This window comes from Poecile atricapillus, chromosome 3, assembly GCF_030490865.1.
Source record: "Poecile atricapillus isolate bPoeAtr1 chromosome 3, bPoeAtr1.hap1, whole genome shotgun sequence".
Classification (NCBI taxonomy): domain Eukaryota; kingdom Metazoa; phylum Chordata; class Aves; order Passeriformes; family Paridae; genus Poecile; species Poecile atricapillus.
In genome coordinates, this window is record NC_081251.1 from 90087903 (window position 1) to 90109231 (window position 21329).

The 21329-nt window shown below is 39.4% G+C and overlaps 1 protein-coding gene across 2 annotated transcripts in view; it reads left to right on the forward strand.

The window, feature by feature from the left end:
* The first annotated feature begins 8030 nt into the window (after window positions 1–8030).
* Window positions 8031–21329, forward strand: part of SRBD1 (S1 RNA binding domain 1) — a 123425-nt gene continuing 110126 nt past the window's right edge. Inside the window, exons 1-8 of one of the 2 annotated variants that reach the window (XM_058836487.1) lie at window positions 8031–8342; window positions 13577–13671; window positions 14940–15016; window positions 15432–15597; window positions 16505–16855; window positions 18333–18499; window positions 19672–19789; window positions 19931–20069. In XM_058836487.1, the coding sequence (XP_058692470.1) occupies window positions 14940–15016; window positions 15432–15597; window positions 16505–16855; window positions 18333–18499; window positions 19672–19789; window positions 19931–20069 (1018 nt within the window). In that variant the 5' untranslated portion in view covers window positions 8031–8342; window positions 13577–13671. The remainder of the gene's footprint in view (window positions 8343–13576; window positions 13672–14939; window positions 15017–15431; window positions 15598–16504; window positions 16856–18332; window positions 18500–19671; window positions 19790–19930; window positions 20070–21329) is intronic. The other variant, XM_058836488.1, reaches the window with a different exon arrangement.

Consider the following 21329-nt stretch of genomic DNA (forward strand, 5'->3'; position numbering starts at 1 on the left):
ATAGAAATGGAATACTGTTCTTCTGAGAGGTTCAAAACCAGCTGATGGTGCAAAACCAGCTTCACCTGAATAATGTCAAATTAGGAAAGAAAAAATAAGGGACTTTTCTATATACTCTTATATAGGTGCCCTCTATACTTCTCACTTATGAAATTTTTTAATCCCTAGCAAAAAAGATATAAAAGATGAGCAGCAGGCTTTCTAATTTTACCAGCTGTAGGAAGCAAAACTCCCAGAGTTTATGGACAATAACTCTTCACTGAATGGCAGAGATCACTGCAAACCTACCTTAAAATATTTAACTGGTGCCTTTTCCTAAAGCAGCATGGTATTCAAGCTATTTAATATCACCTTCCCTCTCAAATATGGATGACACATTTATTAAGATACATCACTTCTGATCTGATCTTCCATCAATTTACCTCATTTTTACTACCTATAACTGCTATTTGAAAGAGTGAGAGTTTCAAATCAATATTATCTAAAAATTCATCCAAATGTCCAGGAGAAGCTGAAGCCTTTATCATACCTGTATAAATCCTAACTATAACATAAGATTAACAAATAATTGCATATTATTTGCAGTATATTTGCAGTATATTTGGTGAAATGACTGTACTTTCCTTCACTAATGAAGGGTAAACTGGCCAGCTAAAATGAGAACTAAGGAACTAATGGAAAATCACTTTATTTAGGAATGTGACGAAGTATAATATGCCACACATATCCTAAATAAAGTATCGTGGCATAGCAGAGCTATGAATGCAAAGTCATCATGTGTATAAGGGTGGGAGTTGCCAAATAACTGTGTTGGCAAAATTTCTCTTTAATCTTGTAATGTGTTCACTGGTATTTTATTTACAGAAGAAATTACTTCTGCCTATATATAGTTAGCTACTGTAATGGTTATTTTACAGAAATAGCAACTGAGTTTTATGTGTCAACATTCTCCATTCACTGGAATTTTTGGAACTTCTTGTCAGAGAATGAATGACCTGCAGTGCTGCAGGATAACTGAGAGAAATAAAAGCAACCATTTTCTAGGCCTTCTAGTACTATTAAAGCTGAGGTTGCCATGTCAGAGTTTCTTGAACCTAAGAGCATTGGTTTAAATTTAGCAAAGTTGACACATTGCATATGTTTATGTTACTTCCAAAATGTTGACACCCTTACAAAACACTGTGCACACTTCAAACTGAGTAGATATTGAGACTGAGTCTGCAAGACTGATGGCAGTTGTTTAAAGGAATGGTCCCTAGATTGCTAAAATAGCCATTTTCCAAGTGTTTTTAACCAAACCGCAGGCTGCCATGCTAGTGAAAATACTGACACAAACCAAAAGCAAGCTCTAACTTCTCCTGGGGAAGGCAGAAGGGCTGGATCTAAAAACACATCTCTCCCTGCAGCCAGCAGCTGCACATTTTTCTCATTTAGGATCAGACTAATTCATCTCCAGCTGCAGCTCTGCTGAAGACAGTGGAATTTCAGGCAGGTGATAAAGGCCTTAAGTGACTCTTATTTTCATCTTTACAGTTATGTGGATTTGACCACACACATAAAAGCCCTCTTTTGGATTTTAAAGTGTCAGCTTGTTTTCAAGTATGGGAAGAGAGAGGAAATGATGACTGAGAATGAAAGAAGTTCTCCAAATGATGATCTGTATCAGGATATCTAGTACTATGGTTACATTTTGACTACATATAAAGTTTCTTGATTTAAAATTATCCACAGGTTTCTTGGTTAGAAATATTTATGTATGCCTGTATAAACTGTCGTGCCAGTAACAGACCTACAGTGAACAGGGCAAACAGGTCTGTCTCACTGTTAGTGTCAGTGCACTGACTGGAACTGGTCAAAATTTTTCTGGCAGAAATTTCCCTCTAAAATCTGGCATGCTTATCCATCTCCTTTATGTGCAAATTCCTGAGCATATCATATTCATTGTTCATCCTCACACAACGTTTTAGGAAGCATTATTAGTAGCCCATTTAAAAAATGAGGAGCCGAGGCACAAAAAATAGTCCCTTGTCAAAGGTCACACAGGACATCAGTAGCAGAGGAGGAAATTGAGTCTGAGATTCAGATTTATGTTCCCTAGAATGAAGCCCTTTTCGTAGTTTCCTGAAAGCTTATGATCAATTTTGTAAGCATTTAAGTTGCTATTTGAAGGGACAGGAATAATGGACACATTTTGAAACTCCTCCACTTGCCAACTTGCCTGTTTTCAAAAGTGATGGATTCAGTCCTTCTGTAACAAGACATGTGGCCTCGTGGCTATTGAAGATCTTGACCTGTGTGCTTCTGCAGTCAGCAGAGGAAACTGGAGACTCTGATTTGCCTTTGAGGTATCCTAGTCCTACACAGAGAAAACTGACAGGTGTATGTATATGTATATGTATATGTATATGTATATGTATATGTATATGTATATGTATATGTATATGTATATGTATATGTATATGTATATGTATATATGTATATATGTATGTGTGTGTGTGTGTGCGCGTGTGTGTGTGCGTGTGTGTGTATATATGGGGTAAAATAAAGTGGATAAATCTTTTTATATGGATAATAGTACTGGAATAATGGGTTTTGATAGTTCAATTGTCTAACTTTGAGTGAAGGATTTTACTTCTGATCCTCCCAAATGTGACTTTTTCCAGAAAACTCTCACAGCCCAGAAGAAATTTATTATCATCCTGAGCATGCTTATTTACAGAATTCAGAACTGATCTCTACAGAAGTAGAATTCCATCTGGCAATCCCTAAAACACCTTTGCTTCTGATTCTGAAGAGACCTTCTCTTTGAAATAAATGCATGCAGTAATCCAGGAACAATAGCTTACACTTCAGGTCAAACATCCTTTGTACCCTTTAACTTCCTTCCAAGACTTAATTATTTTTTCATTCTCTTATGTATATAGACTGGGCATGTGAGCATGTAACAGAACTTCAGGAGTAATTCTACAAAAGGTTGCTGGATCAGTTGGAAGAAGAACTACACCATCTTCCTTCCGGCAGCTGTATATTTAACTGTTCATCTATGGACTACCAATACATTTTGAAGGTGCTGGTACAGTTGTCTGTGTTTGCACAAGGTATGTAATTTGTCTGTGCCTTTGTCCTTCACAACAGGGAAACAACAAGGCTGTGAGGATAAATACCAGGGCTTTCTGGAGCAATTCAGAAACTCATCAGATACACTCTGACAATATCATCCATTCTTCTGGGCCTGGTAGAAAAAAAGAAATTGAGCTGTTGAAGCAAAGGGTGGTTTTTTGTTTATTTTTTTTTGTTGTTTTTGTTTGTTTGTTGGTTTTTTAAAGTTTTTTTTGTTTGTTTGGCTTTTTTTTTTTGGCAGATACTCTTATATCCATATTGTTTGCAAAAAGTCTTTGCTAATTAATTGGGAAAGTGCTGCTTTTTCTTCTGCAAGGCCATGCAGACACATGCAGACAGACACAAGCAAACTCTGCTCACACTCTGAGCTGCCCAGACTTTGCAAACTCTTGTCTGGAAGATGTAGCGTCATGCTAATGTGGCACCATGCCCAAAATAACATACCTTGCCTCTCAGCAGTACTCATTAGCTTAGCTTCATGTAGTTATCTTGCTTCTGGACTGGGGCCTTTCAGTGCCTGACAAGCTAAGTGCACTGGCAGAGTTCTCCTGCCTCTCTGGCCTCCTCTATGTACATATACCTTTATGTCATTACATGTTGTCACTTTTTGTTGAGAAATGGACAGTTAAAAATCACTGACTCTCTTCTCCCAGTCACACTCCCAAGGAAATTTTTGTCAGCCTGCCAAGATGATAAAAACACATGAGGATCTCATGGTTCAGCTCACACCACCACCAAAGCAGCAGTAATGGCTGCAGAAGCAGCTAACTCACAAGCTGCCAAAGCACTGAGGTAGGAAACAGAAGTATAAAGAAGTATAAAAAAGTATGGATTACATTCTGTATGAAACCTGAATACAGACCATATGACCCTCAGCATGTTACTGCAACATGGCCAAGAACCAGACAGCACTCTCACAGCATAAGTAATCCAGCATCTGCCCCAAATGGCAATTTTTTGGGAACACTGTGAAGGACTGGATTTTCTCCAGTTCTCAAGCAGGAGAGAGTGAGACCCAGCAGATTGCCCCACTGGTTCATTTCCCTTCCTGACATTTCAGGCAGCGTCAATTTTCCAAATCTCAGGAAAAGAGAATAAGATAAAACTATGCTGAGTTTCTTCCCCCAACCACTCTTAGGACCCAGAATCCATCGCCCTACATTAAAATGACAAGTTTGACTGGTTTTATGTTGAACTGTGGCAACTGTGGAAAAGAGACAGGTTTCAATCCTCACAGGTAATACAGGATATGGGACAACTCAATCTAGCTTTTACCTGTCTATCAGATGTAGAAAATTGCAGTCAGTAATATAAGAATGCTGCTGAGAATGCAATGCAAAGGACTCAGAGGGGAAAGAGACAATCCAGGTTGCTCATCAGATTTTTATTCTGCCTCCTTGTGGTTATTTTAGCACACTGCTCTTACAGTTTTCCACGTGATGTCTCCATTCATCAGTAAATATTTGCACAAAGGGCAGTATAAGGATTATAAAGGGAGCTCCAAGCATGGTTTTTTTAGTTTTGCAGCCTAAATAATACTCTTTAAACATAGCTTCAAAAAAAATATCAGGCATATATATTTGTACAATAATTTTTACACTAATTCACGTGGATGTGAGGTTTTTACCATGGCTATACCTTGAGTTTCTTTTGCAAGCAAGTATATGCTTACTTTGTGCTGCTTGCAGAGTCCTAGGAAGCTGAAGCAGCTTGAAGCTGCAGCTCTGTTAGCAGGGAATTTTAGTTTTGAGGTTAAGTGCTTCACTAGCTATGGCTGCACAGCTTTTGCCTAGCACAGAGCACACGTGCATCTTTTTCTTATAGACAAACCCGCACACATACCTTTTGCTGAAGCTTTTAAAGCCAAGCTTGAGAAAACATTTGATTGAGAGCAATACTGTAATAGGCTGACACTTAAGTCCTTCTGAAACAAGAGAGGTAATCTGTGCTTAAACTTAGTCCTATACTTTAATCTGCTTTTTTACTAGTTTGCTATCCTGAAGAGAGATAAACATAAGCACATGCTTTCCTGAGTGGAACTCTGAAAACATTTACATGTAGCAGTTGAGACATTGCTTTATTGGTGTCAAGTCTAGCCCTTATCAAAGAACAATAACACAAAGAAGAAGACATTACTCGAGAAAATGAGAAGGTATTTTACCTTGCAACTATATTGTGTTGCATTAGAAAGTAAATCCTGTGCACGTGAGAGAGGAAAAGCTGTTGTATCTTTCAACTAATTTTACTGAAAATTATCCAGATTAGGGAGTTTCAAATTTTATATACTTGGATTTACATCTGGTTGGTTCTTCTGTGAACTCAGAAATAATTGGGTAAATGTCTTTTTAAAGGCTTGGAGAAACGTCAGTCTTAATCTTTTGCAGCAGGGGTTACTATAAACAAATCTACAAAAACCTGCCAGCATAGAATGCATATGCCAGAACAGACAGAAAAATTACTGATTATAGATAAGGAACGGTGTCACTGTAGATGACCATGAGAGAGAAACACAAATTTTATATAGAGGTAATTTCTTTTAAATCAGTTGTACAGTCTTAGCCTATCCTTACAAGAGTGACCTAATTTCAAACTATTAATAGAAGTGAAGTTGACTGCATGATACGTACTTAGACATAGGAATTTTAATGCAGTGCATCAAAGGAGTCAGATGACACAGGCAGTATTTTTATATTCTGCACAAAGTTGCAAAATATAAAATACTCTAAGTATTACAAAATTTAATCAGACCAAGTCTTTAAAGATGACTTTTAAGGTGTGGGAATTGGAAAAATAGAAACTTCCACAAATGCTGAAGGGTTCAATCTGCAGCCTTCAAAAGAGCTTGGGTTAATGTAATGATAAAGGCACACAAACATTAGGCAGAAAAATTATAAAATTATGTTCCTATAGTTATAACTAAGAATATGTCTTGAGTAAGAAATTATGTTAGGTAAAATAGTTTGAGGTTTGAGCTGTAATAATGTGGCTTATAGAGTAGGTTAGGGATCTAGAAGCTATAATAGAGGTGTGTGTATGAGTACATGACCTGTCACCTTAGTGGCTAAGACACAGGCCCAGTGTGGCAAAATTAAGGAAAGGCAATAGGTTATTAAGTAGAAGCAAGTTTTGTGTTAACTGTCCATAGGACCAAAATGTTATATATTGCTGTGTGAAGAAGAAACACATGACAACCTTGAGCTATGGCTGACTTGTTGCTCCTCTCTAAATTTCACACCTTCAATACTGATATCTTACTTGAGCAATAAATCAGATTAAATAGCGTGATGGTCCCATCCCTCATTTTTCATCTTGACATTAAGGTATTTATAGTTACAGTCTTTCATCCTTAGTTATATAGTGCACTGAGTTCTTGTACTTATTTAAATGTTGTTTTGGCATAAGAGTAGAATCTGATCTGAAATATAAAGAATCAGAACCTTTTCTATTATAAATTACAGTGTTTCATCTGCAAAACTGATGACCTAACATGATTTCATGCTCCCTAGTATTACACTAAACTACCTTTCACTCAGCTCTTACTAGGACAAAACTCCAGGTGAATCAGCTCTGAGCTTGCAAACACTTGCACATCTGATTACCTTTAAATATGTGATCTGTCCTATTGAGGGCTGTCAGATCCTCAACTTGTGTAAATCAAAGGATCTATTTAAATCAACAGAGCTGTGACAGTCTAATTCAGCTGAAGATCTGGCACCAGAGATACAACCCCATGCATAAAGACGAGTATGTTCATAAGCCTCTCTTCAGGCCTCTGAAAGCTAAAGAGGTCAGGTAAACTCCATGCAAAGAGAGAGACTGCATTGAACATTATTGTGTTTAAAACCATTCCAGACTGTTAAACACACATTTATTATAAAGTCAAGATGAAAAATTAAGAATTATTTAAGTTTATAGCACCTTAGTTACATTTAAGATGTTGCTGTTCCAAAGCTGGAGGACAGCTGGCTCGTAGTTATGACCACAAGTTACAAATATTTATGATACAAAGCAGAAGACCTTTTAGGGTAATGGAAGCTCGAAAGACAGCTTTAATGTAGCCATGTGCTTGCTCCACACTTCTGGTGATGGCTCCAGAAGCCAGCACCCATTAACTTTTTGCATGAGATATGAACTCTACAGTATCCTTGCTGAGTGCTAACAGAAGATATGGATGAAAAAGGAGTAGGTTGTAGAGACTGCAGGGAAACATTACTTTACACAGAATTTTAAGGCAGGCACCTAACACTTCGGATACATTTTCCAGCACTAGTGTGCAAATGCTTTTAAAGAAAAACAATGCAGTTTTAGTGTGCATGGGTAAAAAACACGAGCATCCTATGTATATTGGGATCGACATGTTCCTATCTACTCCGGGGCCTGAAAGGGCGTGTATTTATTTCTGCGTCTTCTGCAGTCACCTTTGACGCAGTATCTCAGCTTCACACAACGACGACTTCTGCTTCCCAAGATCCCTGTGAAAAAAGTCCTATTTCTTGGCTAACACCTTTTGAACTCCCATTAACCTAAAACCGAACCGGGACATTTCTGCACCGCCGCCCCTTGTCTTTGGTTTAAGCGAAAGGCAGCTGATGGTCTCGCCCTGCGGGGCGCTGACCCTCAGCCCCTCACCCTCACAGCTCCGGAGGCCGCTCCGGGCGGTGCCAAGGCGGTGTGAGGGGCGGTGCCAAGGCGGTGTGAGGGGCGGTGCCAAGGCGGTGTGAGGGGCGGTGCCAAGGCGGTGTGAGGGGCGGTGCAAAGGCGGTGTGAGGGGCGGTGTGAGGGGCGGTGCGAGGGGCGGTGCGAGGGGCGGTGCAAAGGCGGTGTGAGGGGCGGTGCCAAGGCGGTGCGAGGGGCGGTGATGGCACCGCCCCGACCCAGCCGTACTTCCTGCGGCGCGGCTACCGCTTCCTGCTCCTCCCGTGGTGGGTCGGGCGGGCGAGTCAGACACGGCCGCGGTGGCGGCCCTTTCAAACGCGGCAGCCGGCGGCAGCAGGGGGTAACGACTGGGGGAGCCGCCCGCCCCTCGCTGGGACAGGGACGGGAGCGAAGCAGAGGGGGCAGCGGCGCCGCGCTGGCCCTGGCGCCCTCCGTGCCACGCCGCAGCGCCCGGCAAGCGAGGGATTCGCTCTTGTCTCGGTTGTTCAGGCGGAAAGGAGCCTGTTCTTCCCTCCCATTCCCACCCCCTCTGCCCGGGGAGAGAAGTGCCGGACCCCTGCTCGGGGGTGAGCGGAACAGCGGATGCGGGCGGGCACCCCGGGCTCAGATGGGGCGGGATAGCTGGAAGGGAAAGGAAGGCGCTTGAGAGGTGGCTCATTCCTGTGGTTCTCCCACCGAGCTGATGCCCTTCCCAGACGGCGAGGGTGAGATTTAGCTCTGTTAGCCATTCCTCTTCAACGCTGTCAACATATCTGAAAAAATCAAGGTGTCGCCACGGAGAGACTAGGGCTTTGAAGTACATAAAGTGTATTTTCATGTCGGGCGTCTTTCTGGGCCGACAAGCAGTGATTTGGGGTGGTAGTTAGTCACCAAGCAACAAACAATGCTTTTCTCTCAACCCCCCTTGTACCTCCAAGCCTCCAAAGTGAGTGTTTTGGTGTGATAAATTCTGCTGTGGCTGTAGCCGTGCAGAAAAGATGTTAGTCTTCCATAACCCTTTGGGAGTGAAGGCATCCCGTTTAATGAACCAGGATGGATATGTTTTTGTGGGGCTGGTTTGGTGGACTGGAGAAAAGGAATAACTGCACATGATGTAGCTGTTGCTGCATCAGAAGCAGTATTCCCTGATTTTGGATAATGTCCTCATAGGTGGTTTGAGAAAAGTGGATTAAGAAAAATGCATGAAAAGTGTTTGTGCCCTTTCTTGGGTAGATCTCTTCTGATTCATTTACGGGTTGCTGCTGCATAACACAAGTTTTTCCTTTTTCTCAGCAGTACTGCTAATTATAGGAGCAGGCATGGGATAGAATGCCCCTTCTAGGGGCACAATTTTTATGCTCTGCCTTTTTGATGGTACTTCTGTAAATAAAATCGGTAGGTGGTGTTCTTACTGGTTCTTACACTTCTTCCTCTCTGATTAGCTTTGAGGACTATTTTGGTGTATGTGTTTACCCTGTATGTCTCTGTTTCTTTGTGGTTGTAATTTTCCAGTTAGTGCTGAAAGCTCCTAAATTATGTCTGCAGCTCCTTCCTCAGGCAGGTTTGACTGACATTGTACAGGAAAAGTCCTTGGAAATCTGCACTAGCTTCTCTGAGCAAAAGTGTCTGGGAGTTCTCCAAGGTTTTAACCTCAAGAGGATTAAGTTGATTTTATATTTTGAAGTACAACTTAGCTAACTTGTCTCTCCAGGATAAAAACCTGGAGAGACAGAAAGATTTCCATATAAGTCCCTACCATTGGTCTGCACAGCATCTTTCCCCCTTGTTGCTGACAGTATGCTCACATTTTGATTTTTCTATTCCTTAGAATTATTTCAGTCAAGGTATCTTAAAATGACAAGCAAAATCAACCTCATGAGAATTTCCTTATAATTACTGAAGTGTGCCAGTCTGCTTCTACTAACAATGGTCCAAAATTCCCTTGTCATATGGGATTCTTATAATGCTTGTTTTGTCCTGCCTCAGGCGCTTCATGTTATAAATGCTGATTTGGCTAGTATTGTTAGACTTAAAAGAAGCTAAAATGCAAAATTGTATTATTCTTGCTAGTTTATTTGTGATAGAAAAGCCGAGGCTGTAGAGCAAAGTTTGAGGAGCTTCCTGCATAGAAGGATCCCTGTTTTGTAAGGAATGTGTTGCCTTGGATTAACTGGAAAAGAGATTCAGAAGTTTCTGTGTGCTTTTCAGCTGGACAGGGATTTTTGCGGTTACTAGAATGAAATTCCAAGTGTATTTGTGATGGTGGTGTGTTTTGGTTTGTTTGTTTGTTCATTGGGGTTTTAGTTGTTTTTTTGTTTTGTTTTTATTTAATCCTGTGCCTTTGGCTAGAAAAATCTATTAGAGTTATTTCTGAAACTGAAAACTGTTGCTCTACTGATGACGTTTTAGAAGAGGTGTGTGCTAGTGTGGGGTTTTTTTCAGGGGGGTTGGGAAAATGGTGGTGAGTGAGAATTTTTTAAACTAATTACTTTTAAACTGTTATTAAACTTCTCTTTCTTCAAGCAGCTGCTTATGCCACTGGGATTCACATAAGCAGAAATTTATTTTTAATGGGTTGTGCCTTTGCATGAATAGGGAGATTGAAGAGAACAGCAGTCTCAAAATGAGATTTGAATTGCTCCTTAGCATGAAAAGGTCCTTAAAACCTCAGTCTGCTTATATTTTGTGTGCAGCCTAGACCTGTTTGTGGAGAGAGACCAGAGAAATGATTACTTCCTTGCTGTATGCTTTGTGCATACCCATATTAAGATTCTGTACAGTAAGGATGAGAGCTACTGGGTCAGTCTTTATTCCTTGTGTGGTCTGACCACAAACTGTAGTAGCCTTATTTTAATGAGCAGCTGACAGGCAGGGAGGAGTGTATTATTTGCAGCTGTCCAAATTGTGATGTGGAGCTCTGCATTGGATGCAGAGGATAGAGGTGATGGTGGGAACAAAATAACTGGCAACGCAATTGATGCCAAACCATTTGGAGAGTGGACCTAGCAGATATATTTATCTACAATAGCAATGATTTAAATAGTTTCAGCTCTTCACTGGACAGCATAATAGTTCTGTGAATTTCTTAAATTTTTACCTGGAAAGTACTTTCAAAGAACATGCTATAACTGATGAGTTTTGTGGAGGAACCAGGCTTTAGTGGTGGATGAGTGTGTTTCAAGCAATTATGCTTCATGTTGTCATTTGGGACATGGACAAGCAGACAAGTTTTGATTCCCTTGAACAGAGGATCAAGAGTCTAGTGTGAAGGTTCAGCATTGAGGTTTCAGCCTGTCTTACAGAAGCAAAAGATCTACACATCTGTACACAGACAGATTTGAAATGAAACAGCAATCAAAAGCTTAAGTATGTAGACAAGGCCAAAATTTCCAGAGCCTAGCTCACGTTGCCTGCCATGTAAGTAAAATACTGTTGGTGAGATAAGTAAGAACTGTTTTTCTTAATGAACAGCATTGTCAGAAATTAAAAGGTTGCTGACAGTGTACATAAAACAAGAAAAAGTTATCTGATGGTTACTGGCCAGAAGTTTACTAGCCTCAGGTATGAGAAGAGCTGCTAGAACAGAGCTTGTTGAAGTTCAATATGATAATTTGCAAGCTGGTAAAATCCTGAACAGAGTGAGTGGCTAACTTGTGCACAGTTCTGGATACAGCATGTTTACTTCCTTGACCTGATAAGGTGAAGGTGATAAGCTGATAACCACCAAGCACTGTAAGCATCTGTGATGCATCTGTGGTAAGGTATGACAAAACTGAACACAGACATGGGAAGGGAAAATGACCTGACCGGTATAAATAGGTTACTGTTAATTTTTCAGCTTCATAATTGGCTCTTCCACATCTGTGGAATACTTCTGGATTTGGAAGGGACTATCATTTTTTTCCTTGGGGTAGAAACCAGCTCTCACTTGGAGTATGGTTAACTGGAGCTGACAGAGAAGGAAGTGTTAAAGGCAGTTTTCCCACTGAGGCCAGTCAATCTGGAAAATGGGAGATAAGTGGCTAACTTCACCCTGGCTTGATCCCAGCATGCTGTGGGAAGGTGACTAAAGCTGTTCCCTGTTCTCTCAACACTCATGTCAGGGGATGTGGGGGACTGCATCCCCACAGAAGTGGAGCATGGAGCTGGCAATAGCTTATTGAGTGCCTTGTAATGCAGTCAGTGTTGTAGATGCCCCATGTGGAGCTTAACAAGTGTTTGCCTTTCCCTGTTTCTTGAGTCTTCCTGCCTCACTTCAGGGACTGTCTCCAAGCTTGTTTTCTGTATTAGTTATCCCTTATCAGCAGTGGCATTTTGACTTGTTTCTTTTTCATCCTCTTCCCTGCCTCCCTCTCTGCACTGGATCACAGAAGGGCTGTTTTTCTTAGTCATTAAATGTAGGTGTTTGCACACCCCAGCACAGGCGGATCAGGAGGGAAATTTAGCAGACAGCTGTCTGGCAATTTGAAATTAAACAAGTACTTTTGTGGGTTCTAATTAAAAAAATATTTTTTGTAAACAAAAAGTATATATGTAGTAGCTATAAGATTCTTTTCTAAAATATGAAGTATAGTTAGTTTGTTGTATTCATGGTGAGAAGGGGAGGTGGTTATAATTTGGCCCCATCTTGCAGTGGAAATATACTTTTTTTTTTTCTTCTTTTTTTTTTTCCCTTTGTGATACCCCATGCTTGATATTTATCTTATTTATCTTGGTATTATCTTTTATTTTCAGCTGTAGAACTCCATTTTGGCTTCTGACCACAGCTTGGCTGTTCATGGAGAATTACTAAGGAACTCATCTCCTATTCTTCTGCAGGTATGGAGGGTTAGATAGGTCACCAGTACTGGATGCTGGGAAGTGCAGTTAACTTTATAAGTGAGCATTACTCTTGCCATAATCTTAATTAATGTAACAACACAAGTGGTGAGATATTTAGAGACCCTCAACCACTTGAGGTGAAAGGGGACATACTAGTAGAAAAAAGGACCTTCCAGATGAGCTTTTCCTTTTACCTGGGCTTCTGGGTAGGCTTCAGAACTTTCATGGTGTATACTTTCTGTTCCAAACTGTCAGGGATATTTAGAGTGGTGTACTCAGCAGAGGCAATGCTGACCTCAGGTGAGAGACCACGTATATTGGTCTTTTCCCTCTTGCAGTGATTTAATGGCTACCCATGAAGAAACTGGTTAGAGTGTTTAAAAACTGATCATTTTCCTAGAATACTCAGCTAGATGGATTAGCTGAAAAGAAACATGAATTGTCCCAGTACCTTCAAAAAAATGGATCAGGATTCCACCTGGCTTGGATATTACCTATATTTGGAAATCTTGGTGTTTTGTGACAGCTGTAGCTGGTCTATAGCTAGCAGATAATGGTCTATAGTGCAGATAATTTGCTCGTGACAGACATTTTAGCTCATTAGGCAATCTAGGAAAATAAGTCCCCAAGTATGAAAGTGATTGGTTGAGTCCAAGCTCAAAGACGGGACCCCGGCCAATCCCGTTGAACCGTGGATGCACCCATCTCATTGGCCAGTGAGCTGGGCGGAGTTGGGACCCTTGACCAATCAAGTGTGCAAGAGCGGGAAATTCAAAACCCTTACAAAAGTGGGCGACCAGCAATAAAATCCGGCTGCTGAATGATCTCAGTGTATGTGACAAGCCCAGATCATGCAGCAGTAGTGTCAGTGTTTAATATTTTTTGTATCTCCCATTCACCCATTGAAGTATGATCTAAAAATGGAAACGTTCTTTTTATGCATCTGAAGTAATGTGAGTAATTAAGTAATTAATTCAGAACTGTGATGATGACTGTTCAGGTATAAAGAACAAAGGAACACAGAAGCAGAGTGGCTGGATGAGTTTGGAGGTATCTCAAAACTGACAGTGAAAAGGCACCTGGGAAGCTGATAAGGTGAGTAATATTTGCTGTGTTCTTTGGAGATCTGTGTTTTCTGTGGTCAATGTGTGTTCCAGCCAGTCACATAATGAAACAGCTCAGAAATGCTGACCTGTTACTGACCAAGATTGTAGCTCCAAGAAGGTGCTTTGCAAGTAAGCCAATGGTGCTTTTTGATGTGAGCCTCAACAGTGCTCCTTCCGCTGCATTGCTGAAAATTGTCACCTAAATTTTTGTGCTGCTTTACAAGGAAAACTTGCTGAAAGTCATTAATAACAAGTGTGCTCGCTTGAACAGAGGCCAGAATGAAGTTGGATTAAAGGTTGTTTTGCCCTTGAGTTAAATGGCACTTTAGAAAATGCTTATCTGGTTTGTATTTTGCAAACATGGGACTTTAAGGTTCCCATAGCAGTGGTAAGGCTGGATCGAAGGTCAAGGTATAAAAACATGAAGAATGATGAAATTGTACCAGATATAGGTAAAATATGCTTCTTAATTTTGTAATAATTACAAGATTTTTGTTTTTTTGTTTTTTTTCTTTTTATGTTTTTATATTTTGCTTTTCTGGCAGATAAAATCTTGAGGATACCTAACGTTTTTTAACTAAGAATGCTAAATATGATTTTGGAAATTCATGGGCCCAACCACAAAAATTCTATAACTGTTTAATGAAATACAGCTATTGTAGGTATGAATCTTGGGTCAGGAGAAAGCTTGTGCCTCCCCCGCTTACTTTTGGTAGTTGTTTTATGCACTCTCTATATTCCAATGAGCAGCTCATTCAAAATAATAGCTTTCATTGTACATAAAAACAACAGATAGTCTTTAAATATAAAAATTTAGCTGAAAATGGACAATTGCCTTGTCCTGTCCCACCAAAACCACACGTGAGCTCACTTTACTAGATTTTGATTTGCTATACATTTTTAAATGGATGGAGGAAAGACTGGTCACATACAGAATTATATGTGACACCCAATAAAACATCTGAGAACCAGTACCCTTTTTGCTAGAACAGCTTTACATTCAAGCCAAATAATTACCTCCATGTGAAGAAAAATGTAGTTTGAGAGGTTATAGTGCTGGTTTGTTTGCTTAGTTTTAATGATGGTTGAATGTGTGTTGCTGTGGCCTAAATTCTTGTATGCTGAGAAAACCAAACTTGCTCTAGAGGAGGCTTTCGTGACTGCTTGAAGACATTATTAGGGCACATTTGACAGTGACTTGAAGAGAATACAGCTTCAACCAAATATTATGTTTCTCTCTTCTTTCCTCTGTTTCAGATGTCATCTCTACCAAGGAGGGTGAAATCTAGAACCAAAGCCCCTATGTCAGAAGAACTACCTTCGTTTCTTAATTTGTAAGATTGTTTTTTTCTTAGGATTTTTTTAAAGGTTTATGCTAAGCATGAGCAATTGCATAAGAGCAGCATTCAGTTTCTGAGAAGTTGATTAAATGTTTTAATGCACAAAACTTGAATTATAACATGTAAATTACTTAGGCTTCTTCATGCTCACCGTGAAGATAGGGTGAAAGTGAGTAGCCAGTTATCCAAACAGAATCATGTGTATCATGTGTAAGCATCATAAAAGTTGGTAGATTGTTTAAGCTATTAGCTCTGCAGCAGTGTGAAAGACCTGTATCTGTTGAGTCTCTCTGTCTTTCTCTTAATTTTTCCTGTTCACTTTCATGCCAAAAACCACACAGACTATCTTGCTTGTTCATTTTTTTTTATTCTTCTCGTAAGCACTATTGTTGATTCATTTGTTTTTCAGGACCTCTGAATCAGAGGAGGAAGAGGAGGAATGGGAACCAAAAAGCAAAATTGCTAGGGCACCTTGTTTGCCAAAGAAAACTGAGGCAAAAGCTAAAAAAGCTGCTGCCCCACAGTTAACTGTGGCTAGGAAAACGGTCAAGAAGGTAGCAATAAAAGAGGAAATGGTGAGTATCTATAAGCAAGAGACATTTAATTACTGCTCTTAGGAAGTAACTTGAGCAGTTTTTCCCATTCTGGTTCAGTTGGTTGCCTGATACAGTTCCACTGTTCCTGTGAATGTTCAGTATATTGATAAACATAGCTTTGTTTTGCATTAGTGTCCATGATCTAAGGGTGCTCCTTGAAAATTCTGGCCAGTGATAATAAGATGTGGTTTTCCCTGGAGATCTTTCAACAATATAAATAAATAAATACCTCTGTTCTTTTTGTAATATCTCTGGTTTTGGTATTGCACCTTTGATGTCTTCTGCCTTTTCAATGTCTGGGTACCACAAAAAAAGGCAGCCTGTGCTTTCATCTCCTTGCATGCCTGTTCAATCCAGTAAGGATTGCAGTTTTATTATTATTAATATAAAATGCAGTTATACTGAAAGTTATGCTTTTGTCAGCTATTAACATCTGACATCACATCATGACAGAAGCCTGTCCTGACTTCTGAATATGATCTTGGGGAAGGTTAGTAACGGTGTGCCTTGTCCAAGGTTAAACTGTATCGTGGCAGACCAGATGTCAGTTCCAGTACCCATGCTGGGAACCTAACACCTCAGAAGCACTTCCCTGTCCTGATGTTTCCTGTTTTGAATGGAGGCAAAGATTGTCTTTTGAACGAAGGTCCTATTAAATTCTTTGCAGGATAATTTTATTTGATCTAAATCAGAGGTCTGCTGTGTGTATTTCTATTGTTTCCTCCATGCAAGATACATTTCAGTTTACTTGATTTCTGGCTTGGCATTTCGCTGCCCGAGACATTGGGAAAATTGTCTGGTAGCAAATATTTTTAGATTTTAAATGAAATGTTGAACTACTTTGTAACAGTCAGTGCTTAATATGGTTTTAACGTCTTTTTGGCAGGATGTATCCTTGCCTATTGCACCTGTAGAAGGTAATAAAATGCAGCTTCTAAAACCTAAGGAAGAAAATGCAGGCACTAAACCAAAAAGTTTAAATCGAACGCCAGAAGTGCCTAAGAAAATGGAAATAAATTCATTCCAAGGGAAGAACCAAAACAGTTTAGTGAGTGATGAAAAACCCTCAACAAGTGTTCCTGTAGTGAAACAAGAGAAATGCGAGGAAGAGTTTGCATTTGATGAACCGCCCTCTAAAAAGATTAAGTTGAATGCGTGTCCTGAAGGAAAGCCAGTTAAAAATCGGGGAGGCAACAAAATAAAAGAAGAATTTGAAATGAACTGGGATATTGTACAGGTATGAGATCTTTTCCTTTCTGAGGTACCAATGAAAATATTTCCTGCATAATTAGCACTTAGAATCTTAACATACAATTTCAATCCTCTGAAGTTAAGCAGTCATTTAATCTCTGCTTAGGTTGTCATAAAATGTGTATAAATATAGATGTTGGTTGGTAACTGTTTAAACTTCAAACACTTACATCATTCTAATATCTGTGACTTTGGGTGTCCTTTGTACAAAGCTTGCCTTTAAGAGTTTGCGTGGCTCTCCTGTATGAGCACATGGGTTTTTTTCTGGATGTATGCAATTGAAACTCCCACAGGAAGGGATGCTGACAGATTTGGGATGTTTGTGTGCAGTTTTACAACTTAATATTTAGTCAGTGTGGATCATTTAGTTGCAGAGACCCTTTGAAGGTGTTTATTGATTTATGGTTCCATCAGGAAGGATTTGCGTTCCTCACACAGCAGTCACAACAAGGGAGGTGTCATCTTTGTTTTTTGTAGGATTTTAACTTTGAAGCCATTAAGGTGGAGGCAGCTTTTTAGCATAGCTCTTGTGTTGGAATCTTGGCTGTGATCATGGAAGATTTTAATATTAATAGAATGGGAATAGATAGGACATATTGTATTCATCATCCTTAATACAGTCTGCTTAAGAAAGCTGTAAAACTTCGTGGCTTTTCTCACCTACACCTGGAAATACATGTGGAGAATTTGATCCTTTTGTGTGCTCTAAAAGGAGTGAATATGATTGTGCAAGTGGTGTTACATTTTTAGGCTTCAGAATGAAACTTTTGAAAGGCTTTTGTATCAGCCGTCTACAGCAACTACTATAGTGAAGTGCAAACAAATTGTGATGGTTAATATGTTACTAAGATAAGCTGCTTGTATAGGATGTCAGTGATTCCATATTGATACACTATAACTTGAGAATGCTCAATTTGTATAAAATCATGTTTAATTTTGCAAGTTTTGATTTGTCTTGAAACTGTCAGTAGTATTGCTAGTTTCATGTTATTGGCTGAGTGTCATTTGGATCAGTTCTGGCTTTGAGGATTTTGTTTGTTTAGCTGAACCATGAAGTTTGTCAGTGTTGGCTTAAAAAAAAATTCCAGGTTTTCTGAGTTGCTGTGTACAGCTGTGTACAGATGGTCTTTCTGTTTTGTTTTATAATTTTGGCTTGATGTCTTTTCTTCCTTGTATTTTTTTTCTTTTTCCCAAGAGGTACTGCTTCCTTCATTTTTTACTGTGGTTGCAAGAAGAAAACCAGTGTTTTCTGGAAACATTGGTTGCTGCATGTCCTGCTGCAATACTGGGTGTGGCGGCTGCATGCATGAGAAACCTGTCTTGAGGAGAACAGTAGTCTGTGCTGGCCGATGTAATGTTCTGGGAGTGGTTTAAATGTTGAATGAGAGGCTGTTTAAAGCAATCTACCATCGCTCTTAAATGTGTTTGGTTGTTGTGTTAGGGTGTTTTCTCTCCTTTGACAGACCTTGTCAGAAATAACCAATGTTGAGCCATGGGTGTGTGCAAACTTAATTCGGCTGTTTCAAGAGGAAAACACTATTCCTTTTATTGCTCGGTACCGAAAAGAGCTCATCAATAACCTGGAGGCCGACACCTTGCGAGAAGTGCAGCACACATTGGAAGAGCTACGGTGAGTCAACAACACGAGGAAGGATCTGGGTGGGAGGTGGATAACAGGTGGCTGCTGCTCCTGTGTCCCTTGTTTTACCTCCTTCTATACACTACAGCTGTAAAGGAACTAATAAAGAAAAAAGTTTAAAACTGGTGTAATTATGCTTGATACCTCTGGTGTTTTGTTGGTTTTTTTGGGAGGTTGGGTTTTTGTTGTGTTTTGGGTTTTTTTTCCTCTAAGTAACAAGAATTCTAGAGTTATTAGTTGACAAAGCAAAGCTAACATCTTAATTTCTTTACAGTTTATTAAAGCTGCACAGAAAAGCTTGTACTAAAAGAGTAGTTAATAGTTGCTGGGAATACATAGCAGGATGAGATGGAAGCTCCACTCTTAGGAAAAGAATCACTAAGAACTCCTTGGCTCCCTGTTTGGATCGAGCAAGCTTCTAGTGAAGAGCCCTTCTTAGGCTAGAGTGTACCAGGAGATGAGGTTAAACTATGTCAGATCACTGCAGGAAAGAAATGATCAGCAAAGTTTATTGTGGCAATGGATGAGACTGCTTTCATTCCATCTTGCTTTTGAATGGCCCTGTGTTCTTGAGATGGCAAGGGAACAGACTGGTCAGCTGTTCTGTCTGCTTGGTGTCGTCCTTGTACTGCCTGCCAATCCTTACCAAGAGATTCTTTCCAAGGAGGGAAGGTGGCCTGAGAGAGTTCTTGTCTGAACAAGTAATTAAAGAATAAAAAAATACCTCTGCTGCTTGTGGTTGCTTCTATGTATCATATTGAAGACCTAGGAGCTTAAATCATGTAGCCTGTACTTGGTGCTGCAGAACTATCTTGATTTGAATTGCATCTGTAAGAGCTTATCAGTGTGGATTTATTCTAGGATCTTTTTATTTGGCTTCCAGGCCAATGAATATTACATAAATGTGTGGAACAGTAATGAATACCAGTGTTGATTTTTCTTAAAGCTACCACAGGATATTTTGATACAGTTTTGAGCTAACTGAAGAGAGAAAAAAATGGTTAGAAACTTTAGGATTACCAACTTGGTTTGTTGAAGATTTACATGAGATACAATTTTAAGGGGTTTTAGAGCATTTCAGCAGTGTAATAGACAAGGTCACAATCAATAGACATTTTAATTCACTGTGAAATGTGACTTAACATTAATCTCTTGCATTTTAGTACTGTTGCAAAGAAGACACATACAATGATACAGAAGTTGAAGAAAGAAGGAAAGTTATCCAGTTGCCTTTTAAAAGGATTGCTAAATTGCAGAACTTTGGAAGAATTAGACCATGTGGTCAGTACTCTAGTCTTTCTAAGATTAAACTTAGTTCAAAAGTAATCTTGCATAACTAAATAGTGCGTAGCATGATTGAAATACTTCCATTCTTTTTAATAACTGGTTTGGTTTTGTTTTGTTTTTTCTTCTTGTTCTAAGTCTGCACCTTATAAAACTGGGAGTAAAGGCACCAAAGCCCAGAGGGCCAAGCAGTTGGGTTTAGAACCAGCTGCTCTCTCCCTCCTGCATAATCCTGTGGAACTCAATCTCTTTTCTTACATTAGACCCAATACTAAAGGTAAGTGCCTTGCTTCTTTGAGCAGTAATGTTCTGAAGGTCTGAAAATATTTGAAAAGGGAAATTACTTTAATTGTTGTGATGTTGCTGGAAGTTAGACAACTACTTTAAATTCAATAGTGCTGTAACAGTGTGGTAATGTGTTAATACACTTAATGACTTTTCAACCTTTCCTCTCTCTTTGTATTGTAAATAGTAATAATTATGGTATAGAAAGTACATAAATCTGGAGACCTTATATCTACATCAGTATTTACTGGTAAGAGAGAGGGAACCACATCACTCACCTGAGACCTTTATATTGTTCTACTTGAATTATTTCCTGAAGATTCAATGCTGATTGTACAAGAGCCTTATGCTTGTACTCTGTACTGAAAGAGATGTCACCCAGCAAAGCATATCTTAACAAAAACTAGCCTAGGGGATTGGGAGTGAGCAGTACAGTTTTTGTGTGTGAATGACAGTAGGAATTGAAGAAAATGTAATTTCTGAAATTTGAGCAAGAACTTTTAACGACACGATTGTCACATATAGACTGCGGAATTGTGTGTCTTTGTGAATGCAGTTATGGGCGGATCTGTAGGGGGCAATCTCTGACAATAAAATGTGAAGATTGCTGTAGCCTTCTGTATGATGTTAGATAGAGATGTACTTCTATTCTTCCCTGCCCCAACACATACATTTTGAATTTCAGCATAAAGGTACTGAACCTCCTTAATAAGGCTGACTCTTACTTTTCCCACTTCAGTTTATTTAAATATTACTTATAAAATTCTGCTAGTTTTGCAATGAAAATCAGTCACCAAATATTCTGGTTATTAAATTACTGCTTTTCGGCATATGTTAGTACTTAATTCAGCAGTGTATTGCAGCCATATATCTGACTATTGTGGTGCAGTCTAAATAGCCAAAAGATAATCTCCACTGTGAAGGTTCAGATAAATTATTTAGATTGTATTCAAAAGGAATTGCTATTTGTTGCACCATAAACATTAGTTTTTGAAAACCAGTACACCTATTTTCAATTCTGTGCTAAAAATAATGCTGCTTAGGTTTATATAATATGTCTGCCTTTGAAAGTCATCAGAAGTTATATGCATCTATGAACTGGATCACTTTTATCACCCTGGGAGCTAATTTGACAGCTTATATACAACTTGAGATCAGAGTGTTTTTGGTTTTTTTATAGGAATGAGCCATTTGCAGTACAGAAAAGTTTTCATCAAATCTTAATATTTGCTTCTTTCAAATTATCAGTGTT